Source organism: Papio anubis, chromosome 13 (genome assembly GCF_008728515.1).
Source record: "Papio anubis isolate 15944 chromosome 13, Panubis1.0, whole genome shotgun sequence".
NCBI lineage: Eukaryota > Metazoa > Chordata > Mammalia > Primates > Cercopithecidae > Papio > Papio anubis.
In genome coordinates this window covers 29,244,357-29,259,704 of record NC_044988.1, presented here as the reverse complement: position 1 = coordinate 29,259,704, position 15,348 = coordinate 29,244,357, and the positions used below count along the sequence as shown (strand labels likewise).

The following is a 15,348-nucleotide window of genomic DNA, read 5'->3' as shown; positions in this document are numbered from 1 at the left end:
ATATTCTTTCATTTACTGTCCCAACGGTCTGGAGGTCAACTTCACATTTGCCTCCCTGTGATTTCCTTAGTTGAGCCAAGAAGTACTCCCCCAACATTTTTTCTGAATTGGTTTTAGTTGGGTTCTGTCACTTGTAACCAAGAGCCTCAGCAAACTTTTCTATGATTTGGAGTATTAGTGGAATCTTTCTTAGGGATTGACATAGAATGCCTTTTGTAGAATCACCACCTTTTGTAGAATCCGAATGAATTAGGGGAAGAACTTCCCTTATAGAAGCTTGGTGGTTAAGACCAACTTTTGCTTCTCCTGTAGACTCTGCCATAACTTGGATATACTAGTTTACCTCTCTTCTAACTTTCCTTACAGGGAAATCAAGTAATGATAATATTTAAAAATCTGATTATGTCATCAAAAAAACCAGCATTTGTAATCATGTCAGAGTAGGTAGAACTTTCTTCCACAGAACTTTCTTTGGAGAAAGTGCAAATTATAAGTACAAATGCAATTTCTGTGACAACAGCTTCAAAATATTAAAGGGCTGGTATAGAGGTCCTCAAGCATTTTAGACATGCCAATTTACAAATAACTGGTACACTCATTACAAATCACTTCTCTCTACTCAATAAAATTAGGCCCCATTAGGCCTGCTACTAGATTATAACTTTCAGTCCCAATGGAGTATCTGCATTGTTTCAAAGATCATAAAACAAAGTTCCTCTAAAACCAGGCTATGTTTCATTATTTTAATCAGTTCAGATGGAACATTCTCCCACCTAATACCACCAGGGAGACATTGACAAGCAAATGTCTCACTGGACATATTCTCTGCATCCTCTAATTGTTCTCTCTCTTCTGGCATCCGCTTTGGATCCCTCTATTACATGTTGGCATCTCCATCACAGAAATGAGAAGAAGAGGGAGGAAAGCAGAGGCCAAATCAGTCTGATATAACATATCTTGACAAATCTGGTAAAAAGTCTTAATGTTGTAGATGGAAACTAAAAAGTTACATGATATTTAAAAATATCATCTTTAGATTTCAGTTATGTGTGCTAACATACCAGATAGTCATATGTATGTAGATACATAAACAAGGGAACATGAACTTTGTAGTTAACAAGTTAGGGCCCCATTTTATAATTTAATTTATCTGTTGAATCTTGAAAAAGTTCTTCAGCCTAATGCTTGCTTTCTAATGTGAGGAATGGAGATGATGATATTGTTCACATTATTCATACTTTATTAATTTATTTTTTTAATTGACAAATAGTAATTGTCTACAGCTATGGGGTACAGTGTAATGGTTTGATCTATGTATACATTGTATAAAGATTAAATCAAGTAATGTTTTGATGTTTGTATACATTGCAGAAAGATTAAATCAAGCTAATTAACGTTATCTATCACCTCACCAACTTACCTTTTGTGTGTGTGTGATGAAACATTAAAAATCTTTCTTAAAAGCAGTTTTGAAATACACATTATTATTAACTCTGGTCACTACGCAGTGCAACAGGTCACTAAAACATATTCCTCCAGTCTGAGACTTTGCAGCCTTTGAGAAACACCTCTCCCTCTCCCCACAGCCCCTGGTAACCACCTTTCTACTCTGTTTCTATGAGATCCACTTTTTTAGATTCTATATATAAGTGGGATAATTTATTTTTATAATTTGCCTCATTCAGAAGAGCATTTGGGGCTGCTGACAAAAACTGCAAATAAAATAAAAATAGATGAGGAAACCAAGGTGCTTAGAAAATCAGGATAAGAAAAGAAAGCTGGAGTAAATTCAGGACACCAATCAGCAAGCTGCCACGTTTGGTGAAGGTGGACAGAAATTTGCTCGAAGTAAAGAATTTAAGAGAGTTAGTTACAAAATGAGCACAATCTGTAAGTGTTCGTATTATCTCAGCAGAAGCGCGCTTCTTTCTCTGAAGACTTGAAGGCTAATTATCCTTTAGATCGTCAAAGAGGAAGGTGCTAGATGGTGAGTAGGTCAATGTCAACAATAGTATTTCCATGTGGACATGATATCCTACCTCACGACTGCTGTTTCCTTTATTGTCCTCCTTGCTGACCAGTGGTGAGCTCACTGAAGGGCAGGTTAGCAAACACAATCCAGAAGGGTGGGGGTATCAGGCTCTCTGATTGCCTTGCTTAATCCAACGATCGAATTTCAAATATTTAGAGGCATGGATAGATAGAATATCTTTTATGCAACGTTTCCTCAAATCTATTTCTTGCAACTGAACTTTTAATACAATTTGGACAGCAGAGATATAGCAGTAATCTGTTCTGCCAAGACCCAGAATCGGAGATAACCTCACATGCAGAGGGGAAAACAGAGAGCCTTCTATACAGTACGAGGAGTTCAGACAGACACAAAGCTTCAATAATGGTCACCTCTCATTGCATCCAAAGTGCCCCAGGCAGTGACCACAGGCAAAGTCCACATTATCCTATTGTTGTCGGTCAGCTCCAATAAATGAAGAAGTACACAATCAAGATCCCAAAGTCCTACACATTGGGAGCATGGACTGTGATTATCTTAGCTTGAAATGTTTTCAAAGCAGGTCTCTCTGGTTGCTCATAGAGATCATTAAAAAGAAAGTAGCAAAGTGTTAAAGAACATCAAAGTTTAAGTAACGTATGTCTCAATGGATTAGTGGCCACATACCCTCAAATAATAGGATGGTTTGACTTGCTGGGTATGATTACTACGTGTAGACTCTTGAAACGTTCAGGGATTAAATGAGATGCTCTTAGTGAACATATTTTGTAAAGTGCTATGAAAATTCCAGTTGTTATTATTATCAGAATCCCATCTGCACGATCATCAATATTGGCTCTACTACGACACACAGGCTTGCCTGAGTGAAAAGCAAGGCTCCAGAAATCATACAAGTGAGCCCTGATACCATGGGCTGTTGTACAGTAATAATGAACAACACAATTGTCCACATGACTCTCAGAGTCTTCACTGAGATTCTCCAGTGTGGAGACAGCGGCACCCACCTCGTCCACTGACGGGTAAAGGGCAAAGAGCTCGGCCTGCCGATTGGTCCTCCGGGCCTCCTCGTTCTGCTTCTCAAAGTCCTCGGCACTCACTTGCTCCAGGAGGTTTTCTAGCCGCTTGTCAGGCTGCAGGCTACGGAGGTCAAAGTCACAGGCAGTGACGGGGCCTTTCCCAGACACATCGCACAGCACGTTTAAGTGGCGGGGGCCTGCCTGTGAGAGAAAACAGTGGGTCTTTGTGAGAGAGACAGCGAGTCTAAAATGAGAACTGAAGAATCTTGGATGTCTCAAGACTGCTCCAATTTGGGACTACAGAATCTCAGCCAGGCCTCGAGTCTTCTGAAGAAACTGGGGATTTGAGAAGAATGACATCTTAGCTCCCTGGCTGGACTATTCTAAAATTAAATGTCTCCTTCTCACCTGAAGCAGGTAGTTACTCGTCATATGCAGACAAACCAGTCCTGAGGAAAGGACTAAAAACAGCTCTACATTCCTATTGGTTGTTGGCTTGTTCTTTCCTGGGGCTGGGGGGCCAAGCCTCTTAATGAACCATGCTCATGTCTCACACTAGAGCAAAACAGAACTGGAGGAAGGTGTAACAAAAAGGAGATTGGGCCAGGTGCAGTGGTTTATGCCTTTAATCCCAGTACTTTGGGCAGACAAGGTGGGAGGATTGCTTGAGGCCAGGAGTTCAAGACTAGCCTGGGCAACACAATGAGACTCAGTCCCTAAAAAAAAAAAAACGGCAAAACTTAGCCAGGCATGGTGGTGTGCACCCACAGTCTTAGCTACTTGGGAGGTTTAGGTAGGAAGACTGCTTGAACCCCGCCCAGGAGTTCAAGGCTGCAGTGAGGTATGATTACCATTTTTTTTTTTTTTTAAACCGAGTCTTGCCGCAACACCTAGGCTTGAGTGCTATGGTGCCATCTCAGCTCACTGCAACCTCCGCCTCCTGGGTTCAAGTGATTCTCCTGCATCAGCCTCCCTAGTAGCTGGGATGACAGGCATCAACCACCACATCCGGCTAATTTTTGTATTTTTAGTAGAGATGGGGTTTCACCATATTGGCCAGGCTGGTCTCAAATTCCTGACCTTAGGTGATCTGCCCCTGTCAACCTCCCAAAGTGCTGGGATTACAGGGGTGAGCCACTGTGCCTGGCCCCATTTAAGTCTTTAATCCATTTTGGCTGCTACAATATGATCACAAGTGACATCCTATCATGCTTTGCCATATTGTTTTGATAGAAGCAAGTCCCAGGTCCCACCCACAGTCAGGGATGAACATCACAAAGGTGTGAATGTCACAGGCCCAGACAACCATAGAATCTGTCAGGCACACTAATTTTCTGATAATAATTTAAAGTTCACATCTAGCTTCTGTAATAATGTACTATTTTTAAAATATTGGGCTCATGCCTGTAATCCCAGCACTTTGGGAGGCCGAGGTGGGTGGATCACCTGAGGTCAGGAGTTCAAGACCAGCCTGGCCAACATGGTGAAACCCCATCTCTACTAAAAATACAAAACAATTAGCTGGGCGTGGTGGCTGGTGCCTGTAACCCCAGCTGCTTGGGAGGCTGAGGCAGGAGAATCACTTGAACCTGGGAGGCAGAGGTTGCAATGAGCTGAGATTGTGCCACTGCACTCCAGCCTCGGTAACAAGGGCGAGACTCCATCTCAAAAAATAAGTAAATAAATACATTAATGTATTAACTTTTTAAAACTGTAAAAATCAACAGAGAAAAAGATTATAAATGACCTTACAAGTTACTAATTTCTTTGTGAAAAATTTTTTTAAAGTTTGGCCAGTTCTAATTATTGTGCTTCTAAAGTTAAAGTATATTTAATAAAGCTAACAGGAAAGATTGAATTTTTTATTCTTTTTTTAGATGGAGTTTTACTCTTTTTGGCTAGGCTGGAGTGCAATGGCACAATCTTAGCTCACTGCTGCCTCTACCTCCCGGGTTCAAGTGATTCTCCTGCCTCAGCCTCCTGAGTAGCTGGGATTACAGGCACGTGCCACCACGCCTGGCTAATTTTGTATTTTTAGTAGAGACGGGGTTTCACCATGTTGGCCAGGCTGGTCTTGAACTCCTGACCTCAAGTGATCCACCTGCCTTGGCCTCCCAAAGTGCTGAGATTACAGGCATAAGCCACCACGACCGGCCACGATGACTTCTTCTGCAATCCAGCCTGGGTGACAAAGTGAGACCCTGTCTCATTAATTAATTAATTCATTCATTCACAAATAGATAGGAGACTCTACCCATTAAACAACAGTTTCCCACTCCTCCCTCCCCCAGCCCCTGGCAACCACGTTTTGTTTATCCATTCATTATGGATGGACACTTGGGTTGCTTCTACCTTTTGGCTACTGTGAATAATGCTGCTGTGAACATAGGTGCATAGAGCTTAACTTTTGGAAACATGAAATTTATTTGGCTACTGTTCTTTGGCTGTTTTATGCAAATGAAGGCTTCATTTCTTTCTGTCTTCTATTTGTTAGAGTGTTTGCTGGAGATCTTCAAATGACCCCAGGCATTTAAAAAATTAGTTACAGAATAGTGTTAAAAGTTCATTTCACAATATGTACACTTTAACTTGAATTTTAAACTGTAATCACTTTATAAGAATAATGACAACCAACTGGGCACAGTGGCTCACACCTGTAATACCAGCACTTTTGTAGACTGAGATGGGTGGATCACCAGGTCAGGAGATCGACCCCATCTCTACTAAAAATACAAAAAGAAATTAGCCGGGCGTGGCGGCAGGCGCCTGTAGTCCCAGCTACTCGGGAGGCTGAGGCAGGAAAATGGCGTGAACCCAGGAGGCGGAGCTTGCAGTGAGCCTAGATGGCACCACTGCACTCCAGTCTGGGTGACAGAGCGAGACTCTGTCTCAAAAAAAAAAAAAAAGAATAATGACAACAACAATAACAGTGGCCAGCATTTACTAGGCACTAAGTGTACTTGGCATTATTCTAATTCTTTATGGATATTAACTCATTTAATACTCAAATAACCTCATGAGTTAGTATTATCATCCTTGTTTCCCAGGAGAGGAAACTGAAGCCCAGTAAGTTTAATTATCCTGCCTGAAGTTAGAGAGTTAGCACATGGTAGAATCACTAGGAGAATGCAGTATTCTGGTCTCAGCATGGAGCTTTTCATTACTCTGTAGTTTGCCTTAGGGGCACCAAGAGTCTCTGCAGGAATTGTTCTAGGGATGGGCCCAAGGTGTCTCTGTCCCCCAATTAGAACTTTTCCACTTTTTTCTATGTTAATCATTAGGTTTCTGGGTTTTCATTTGAACACCAATTTCTGTAGCTACAAATAAATTTGAAAAAAATATATCACTGACTCAGATGGTAAAGTTCCTCCTACTCAAACTTTCTGTGTGTCTATCCTTTATTCGAGTTTGTAAAATTGACAGCATGCCCTGGGCAGAAGAGTCCAGTAACCTGGTAACCGTGTTTGTTGATAGGAAATACCTGAGCAGCGGGTTCACTGCACTCCAAGGTTTCCGACTCAAACGTCTGTTTTGGAAGTGTCTTGTGAAAATCTTTTCGAGATCCAGTCTTTTTAAAGCCACAAATTTCTGGACTTCCTTGGTTCCTTTTATGGTTGATATTTAATTTGGAGAGAGAAAGAGGGAGAGAGAGAGGCAAACCATTAGATTAAAAATAAAAGTAATGGCTTAAGTGTAGACATGGTGCTGAGAGAGTTTTCAAAGAGGGAAGCGATTATAATTCCTCACATTTAATTATGCACCAGGCCTAATACAAGGCTCTGTTGTAACGAGATACAAACTTACCCCCCGGCTGGCTCATTATTAAAGGGAGGCATGGCCTGGGAAAATGCCACTTCGGAGGTGTGGTCATTTCAGCTGTGGGGCATTTGGCTCCGAGCTGAAGCTAAACTATGACCCTAGTGTAAGTGGCTGGGTGTAGCAATGTGCAGAAGCTGCAAATAGAGATCGTTTGAAGATAAAAATAGAGAAAACCATTTCATCTTCACATCAATGTTCTTAATAATGAATAAAATAGGCGGGACATGGTTACGAAAAAATAAAAATAAATGATTTATCTTTGCAAACATCCTCAATCTCTGCTCTATGAACTCTGTTAAAATTGTGTTGAATAATATGCAGCTCTGGACAGAGTTTAAAATAGAATGTCTAGTCCTGTCACTGAAGAAATGAGACCATCATAAGAAAGGTAAAGCATATAAGTTGTCAAGTGATGACGAGAGAAACCAACATGTGTATTTCCCATTTTTATGACTCAAAGACATCTTTGGAAAACATGCTGCAAAGTCAAGTGCATAAACACGTGCCATTTTAATTTTTGTTGAGGATAAGGAATATCTTATCTTTTATTTTTTTCTGACTTTTATTTTAGGTTCAAGGGATACATGTGCAAATTCATTACATGGGTAAACTGCATGTCACTTAGGCTTGATGTATGAATGATGCTGACATCACCCACGTAGTGACCAGAGTACTCAACAGGCAGTTTTTTAACCCACGCCTGCTTCCATCCTCCCTTCTCTAGTAGTCTCCGGTGTCTACCGTGTTATCTTTATGCCCGTGTTTACCCAATGTTTAGCTCCTGCTTATAAATAAGAACATGTGGTATTTGGTTTTCTGTTCCTGTGTTAATTCATTTAGGATAATGGCCTCCAGCTGCATTCATGTTGCTACAAAAAAAAAAAAAAAAAAAGGAACCCATGATTTTGTTCTTTGTTATGGCTGCGTACTATTCCATGGTGTATATGTACCACATTTTCTTTATCTAGTCCACTGTTGATGGGCATCTAGGTTGATTCCATGTCTTTGCTATTGTGAATTGTGCTGTGATGAACATACAAGTGCATGTGTCTTTTTTGTAGAACAATTTATTTTTCTTTGGGTATAGACCCAGGAGTGGGATTGCTGGGTTGAATGGTAGTTCTGTTTTAAGTTCTTTCAGAAATCTTCACAATGCATTCCATAGTGACTGAACTAATTTCCAACATATTAATTTTTGCCTTTTTTTTTTTTTTTTGAGAGAGGGTCTCGTTCTGCTATCCAGGATGGAGTGCAGTGGTGTGATTATAGCTCATTGCTGCCTTGCATTCCTAGGCTCAAGCAATCTTCCCACCTCAGCCTTCCAGTAGGTGGGAATATAGGTACATGCCACCATACCCAGCTAATTTTCTTTGTTGGTTTTTTTTGGTTTGTTTCATTTATTTTGATGTTTTGTGAGACACGTCTTGCTACATTGCATAGGCTGGTCTCAACCTCCTGGTTTCAAATAATCCTCCTGCCTCAGCCTCCCAAAATGCTGGGATTACAAGCATAAGCTACCATGCCCAGTGTATTTTTTGACTTTTCAATAACAGTCATTCTGACTGGTGTGAGTTGGTATCACATTGTGGTATTGATTTGTGTTTATCTAATGATTAGTGATGCTGAGCATTTTTTCATGTATTTGTTGGCTACACGTATGACTTCTTTTGAGAAGTATCTGTTCATGTCTTTTGCCCATTTTTAAATGGGGTTGTTTGGTTTTTGCTTGTTGAATTATTTAAGTTCCTTATAGATTCTGGGTATCAGACATTCTTCAGATTTACAGTTTGTGAATATTTTCTCCTATTCAGTAGGTTGTCAGTTTACTCTGTTGATAGTTTCTTCTGGTGTGCAGAAGCTCTTTAGTTTAATTAAGTCCCACTTGCCAATTTTTGTTTTTGTTACAATTGCTTTTGGGGACTTATTCATAAATTCTTTACCAAGGCCAATGTCCAGAATACTATTTCCTAGTTTTTTTCTCTAGGGTTTTTGTAATTTTAGGTCTTACATTTAAGTCCTTAATCCATCTTGAGTTAATGTTTGTATATGATTAAAGGGAGGGGTCCAGTTTTGGTCTTCTGTATATGACTAGCCAGTTACTCCAGCACCATTTATTGAATAGGGAGACCTTTCCTCATGGCTTGTTATTGTCAACTTTGTCAAAGATCAGATGGCTGTAGGTGTGCAGCTTTATTTCTGATTCTTTAACTTGTTCTATTGGTCTATGTGTCTGTTTTTGTACCTGGACTATGCTGTGTTGGTCACCATAGCCTTGTAGTGTAGTATGAAGTCACATAGTGTGATGCCACTGGCTTTGTTCTTTTTGCTTAAGATTGCTTTGGTTATTCAGGTTTTTTGGTTCCACATGAATTTTGGAATAGGTTTTTTTTTTTTTTTCAAATTCTGTGAAAAAATGATGTTGGTAGGTAGGAATAGCAGTGAATCTAAAAATCTCTTTGGGCACTATGGCCGTTTTAATAATATTGATTCTTCCTATCCATGAGCATATTTGTCCATTTGTTTGTGTCACCTCTGATCTCTTTCAGCGTGTTTCATAATTCTCATTGTAGAGATCTTTCACCTCCTTGATTAGCTGTATTCCTAGGTATTTTATTCAAAAGAATAAATGGAATTACATTCTTGATTTGGCTCTCAACTTAGACATTATTGGTGTGTGGAAATGTTAATGACTTTTGTACATTGATTTTGTTTCCTGAAATTTTACTGAAGTTGTTTGTCAGTTCTAGGGGCCTTTTAGCAGGGTCTGCAGTGTTTTCTGGGTACAGAATTATATTGCCTGCACTATGACAGAGCTAGTTTGACTTCCTCTCTTCCTAATGGGACGTCTTTTATTTCTTTTTCTTGCCTGATTTCTCTGGCTAGCACTTCCAGTACTATGTTGATATAAGTGGTGGGAGTAGGCATCCTTGTCTTGTTCCAGTTCTCAAGAGAAATGCTTCCAGCTTTTGCCCAGTCAGTATGATGTTGGCCGTGGATAGTTGAATAATAGATGGCTCTTACTATTTTGAGGTATGTTCCCTCAATGCCTAATTTGTTGAGGGTTTTTAACATGAAGAGATGTTGAATTTTGTTAAAAGCCTTTTCTGTGTCTATTGAGATTATCCTGTGGTTTTTGTTTTTAATTCTGTTTATGTGATGAGTTTCATTTATTGATTTGTGTATGGTGAATCAACCTCGCATCCCAGGAATAAAGCCTACTTGATTGTGATGAATTAACTTTTCAGTGTGCTACTGGATTTGGTTTGCTAGTGTCTTGTTGAGGATTTTTGTGTCAATGTTTATCAGGGATATTGGCCTAAAGTTTTCTTTTCTGCTGTGTCTCTGCCAGGTTTTGGTATCAGAATGATGCTGGCTTTGTAGAACGGGTTAGGGAGGGGTCCTTCCTCCTTGAATTTTTGAAATAATTTCAGTAGGATTGGTACTAGTTCTTCTTTATATGTCTGGTATAATTTGGCTGTGAATCCATTTGATCAAGGGCTTTTTGGGGTGGGTTTTGTATTACTGATTCAATTTCAGAACTCATTATTGGTCTGTTCAAGATTTCAATTTCTTCCTGCTTCAATCTTATGGGGCTTATGTGTTTCCAGGTATCTATCCATTTCTTCTAGGTTTTCTAGTTTGTGTGCATAGCGGTATTTGTAACAGTCTCTGAGGATTTTTTATATTTCAGAGGCATCAGTTGTAGTGTCATTTTTGTCATTTCTGATTGCGCTTATTTGGATCGATCTTCTCTCTTGTTTTCTTTATTAATCTAGTTAGTGGTCTATCAACCTTGTCTTTTTTTTTTTTTTTTTTGAATAACAAACTTTTGGTTTCATTGATCTTTTGTATGGATTTTCACGTCTCAATTTTTTTTCAGCTCTGATTTTGGTTATTTCTTTTCTTCTGCTGGCTTTAGGGTTGGTTTGCTCTTGTTTTTCTAGTTCCTCCAGGTCACACACCATTTTGTTTGATTTCCTGAACTAACAGAAAAACTACCAAGCTGGTAAAGGGACATGAGGTGATAATGGAAGGTATTAGGCATATCACATGCCAGATAGATAAAATAAGAAATGTAAGACAGCTACTAGCAATTATAGAAATACAAAGTTTGTAACTCTGGCACAGAGAGCAGGTATTTGACCAATTTCAGTTGACTGAATTAATTAAAGAATAAGATGTCCCAGTGACGTCTGTAGGAAGAACAGGACACTCTCCCTGGATTTTATTGTGTTCTAAAGACAAACAATTTGTTTTGAGCCAAAAAAAAAAAAAAAGGCAAGAATTAGGCCTAGAAAAGAGATAAGACTAGCTTGGTGACTAATTCAACTCAAGGCCTACCATAACGGGCCATCTTTAGTGTCCCCTGGCCACTTGAATTTCTCTGACCCAAACCTATGTTGCTAGGGCTGGGTGGAAAGCAGGCTAAATTGGGGAAATGAAAAATAAATAAATAATGAACAAGGTGTACTCTGAATAAGAAAACAAGACTAAACATTCAAAAAGGATTTCAAGAAAAATATACAGGCTGGGTGCAGTGGCTCACACCTGTAATCCCAGCACTCTGGGAGGCCAAGGTGGGAAGACGGCTTGAGCCCAGGAGTTTGAGACCAGCCTGGGTGACATGGTGAAGCCACATATCTATTAAAAACACAAAAAATTAGCTGAGTATGGTGCCACCTGCCTGTAGTCTCAGCTACATGGGAGGGTGAGATGGGAGGATTGCTGGACTGTCCATTAACAGGGTTATTTGAGAGAAATTCTCACATGCATTTCATAAACTTGCTAGCTTCTTAAAAGTTACTCTCACAAATATAAATCAGGCAACAACATATCTGTGTGTGCTGACTGGGCAAGCTTTCCTACTGCATAAAGTGACTGTTTTGGACTCTCCCTAATGGCTCAAAGAAAAAAAAAATCTGTGTGATCTAACATCCCGGCTGGGGGTCAGGGGACAAAAACCAACTCAAAGCAGTGACAAATAAATGCAGATATTAAGTTATCCCCTAAAATTATGCTATCCCACATAACAATATATCAAACCAGTGATGTTTCTTGAAAAATCCAATTTTAGGGGGAAAAATTACCAAAGAATTTATCTAACATTAATTCATTCTAACATTGAAACAAACAATTAAAATTCAAGTTTCCCACATTGGTATTTGCCCTTTGTCTTTTTTTTAAAGGACCTGTATATTTTAAAGGGTATTGATGTCAAAGGTTTAGTATGACATGACACGAAGGTTTACAAAGAGAATTTTTGGGCCACAGAAATAAAACTCAGGAAGCAGCTACCTAAAGACCTTTTGTGTGTGAGGCTTAGCAACCAGAACTATATCAGCTTTAGTGTTACTTTTTATCTTATAATAAAATGCACCTATTGGCCGGGCGCGGTGGCTCAAGCCTGTAATCCCAGCACTTTGGGAGGCCGAGACGGGCGGATCACGAGGTCAGGAGATCGAGACCATCCTGGCGAACACGGTGAAACCCTGTCTCTACTAAAAAATACAAAAAAAAAAAAAACTAGCCGGGCAGGTGGCGGGCGCCTGTAGTCCCAGCTACTCGGGAGGCTGAGGCAGGAGAATGGTGGGAACCTGGGAGGCGGAGCTTGCAGTGAGCTGAGATCCAGCCACAGCACTCCAGCCTGGGTGACAGAGCAAGACTCCGTCTCAAAAAAAATAAATAAATAGAAAAAAAATAAAATAAAATGCACCTATTTCCAAGAGTGTTTACTTACAAGGGAACATCTTTCTCTCTGACACACACACACACACACACACACACACACACTTACAGACGTGTGCCCGTTTCCATTATCCTCAAGTTATTTCTCTCTGTGCCTCTGTTTCTTCATAGGGTAAAGCATGAACATGAGGTGAATTCTAAGATATTTTCCCTAGCTTTGAAGTTTTATAATAAAAGTTCATGCACTAATCTGAAAAAAGTCAAAATCTTTTTTTTTTTTTTTTTTTGAGACAGACTCTGGCTCCTTCACCCAGGCTGGAGTACAGTGGCACGTTCTTGGCTCACTGCAACCTCCACCTCCTGGGTTCAAGCAATTCTACTGTCTCAGCCTCCCGAGTAGCTGGGATCACAGGCATGCACCACCATGCCCAGCTAATTTTTGTATTTTTAGTAAAGTCAGGGTTTTGCCATGTTGGCCAGACTGGTCTCGAACTCCTGACCTCAGGCGATCCACCCGCTTCTGCCTCCCAAAGTGCTGGGATTACGGGCATGAGCCACCCCACCTGGCCCTAATTTAAAATCAAATTTTCTCCTCAAAAGAGGCTTAAAAGGCCGGGCGCGGTGGCTCAAGCCTGTAATCCCAGCACTTTGGGAGGCCGAGATGGGCGGATCACGAGGTCAAGAGATCGAGACCATCCTGGTTAACACGGTGAAACCCCGTCTCTACTAAAAAAATACAGAAAACTAGCCGGGCGAGGTGGCGGGCGCCTGTAGTCCCAGGTACTCGGAGGCTGAGGCAGGAGAATGGCGTGAACCCGGGAGGCGGAGCTTGTGGTGAGCCGAGATCGTGCCACTGCACTCCAGCCTGGGCGACAGAGCGAGACTCCGTCTCAAAAAAAAAAAAAAAAAAGAGGCTTAACTTTTGGGACCATCAAATTTATTTGGCTATTGTTCCTTGGCTATTGTACACAAATGATGCTTGCTTTCTTTTCTGTCTTCCATTTTGTTAGAGTGTTTGTGTCAGTTTTTCAGATGGACCCCACAGTCAATGACAAATGGGCATTAACAAATTAGTTACACAATAGTGTTAAAACTTCAGTTCACAATATGCACACTTTAAGACTTCAGGGTTTTTGCTATGGAAAGCATTAAGACCAGCATCTTCTATGACTGTGTGTTTGAAACTACAGCAAACTTTCCCTCTCTTCCTCATACTAGGTTTAACATCTACTTCCCCATTTAAAAACTTCAGAAAGTCTCAAAGCTCCCTCACGGCAGCAAGGGTGAACCTGGCTGGGGAGGAGAAGACAAGGGTTGGCAAGCATGTAAAGATGACTCATGCCAGAAGTGCTGGCCGCAGAAGGAACCATCACTGGGTAGGCAGTGAGACTGCTGGCTCACTGCCACTGGCTACAAGAGACTCCCAGCCTCATTACCCCACCCTGGCAACGGAATCAAATAAAGCCAAGTTCCTGTTGTACCTAGATGCAGACAGGAGAAAAATGGGGAAATAGGCCAACTGCTAGAAAAATGATTCTCATGAAATGAACTCGACCTATTGCTTCCCAGGAGATCTGCATTTCTTTTCTTAAAACACTATTCTAACACATTTGAGACAATCCAAAGACCAAGCACGTCTTGAGAGCATTCTCCTTAATGACAGTGTGGTGGAGCAGGCAGAATTCAGGCGCTGCAGTCAGAAGGAACTGGGTGCAGATGCTGGCTCCTTAATCTACTAATAGACCTTGGGCAAGGCTTTAGTCCTTCAGAGTCACAGTTTCCTCAAGTATGAAATAGGGGGAAACGTTGCTCATTTTGAGGACCTATTGTGAGGATTAGAAAATAATATGTGTTCCTCACCTTCTTTTTCCTCTTCCCTACCCTCTCTTTCCTTTTACATCCTCTTTCCCCTTTCCCTTCTCTCCCTTCCTGTACAATTTGGTGCTAAAATCATAAGGTGCATCAGAACAAGGCAGCCCTCCATGCCTTGGGGTGGGAGTAGCTAAGGAGGTCCGGAATAGGAAGTCGAAGCCCAAACAGGGTGAGGATGCATCCATTTAAGACGGACTGCCTGGCATAGAAAATCAGAACCCATATGGTGTGAGGAGGGCATCCAAGCTGAACCAGACCCTGTGATAACAGACCCTGGAGAGTCTTAGTGGGTTTGGATTTGTGGGGAGGGAGTCTATGCACAACAGGTCAAGAGTGGCTCTGTGACATCCACAGCTGGATTGCTCTTTGTTACCACATAGGCTGATCAGCCGCGTTTGCTTTTTCATACTTTTAGAAAGCAAATAGCTAAGCACCTTGACAGCTAGCACAACAAATGCATGTCATAATAAGCAATTATTGATCAGGGAGACATTTTTATGGTGTTTTGGGAGTAACTGAATTATATGCACTGATGTGTTTGAATTTTAATTGTTTACCAGTTCACTGGGAGTAAAATATGGAGTAATAAAACAGATGATACCCCATTCCTTGATATCCCAGCTCTCCTTGAGCTCGACCTTCCTCCAGAATTACCTTAATCACCCCAGATGAAAAACAAAGTCTAAAGGCTTTTATGATGCTGCCCGTAACACTCATGAAATGTTTCACTGTCTCTGGCAAGAATAAATATAGTATGTAAACAAGTTTAATTACTTAAGAGTTCAGCTCTCCACCAAGCATCAAAAACATTCTCAAGTTTATCCCTCTTTGCTTCATTTAGAGAAAATGACATAGGAAATAAAGCTTAAAATAGTTAATATCACCCAAAAGATGTCATCAAATATTAATCCACACAAAGTTATCAAAATATGTAGTTATAAGGTG

General features: G+C 40.6%; 1 protein-coding gene across 1 annotated transcript in view; it reads right to left on the bottom strand.

Moving 5' to 3' along the window:
• Positions 1 to 15,348, bottom strand: part of DOCK8 (dedicator of cytokinesis 8) — a 239,907-nt gene that overhangs the window by 148,767 nt on the left and 75,792 nt on the right. The window contains exons 5-6 of the mRNA XM_031654757.1: positions 6,509 to 6,632; positions 3,016 to 3,228 (exon numbers count right to left, since the gene is read on the bottom strand). Of these exons, the coding sequence (XP_031510617.1) occupies positions 3,016 to 3,228; positions 6,509 to 6,632 (337 nt within the window). The remainder of the gene's footprint in view (positions 1 to 3,015; positions 3,229 to 6,508; positions 6,633 to 15,348) is intronic.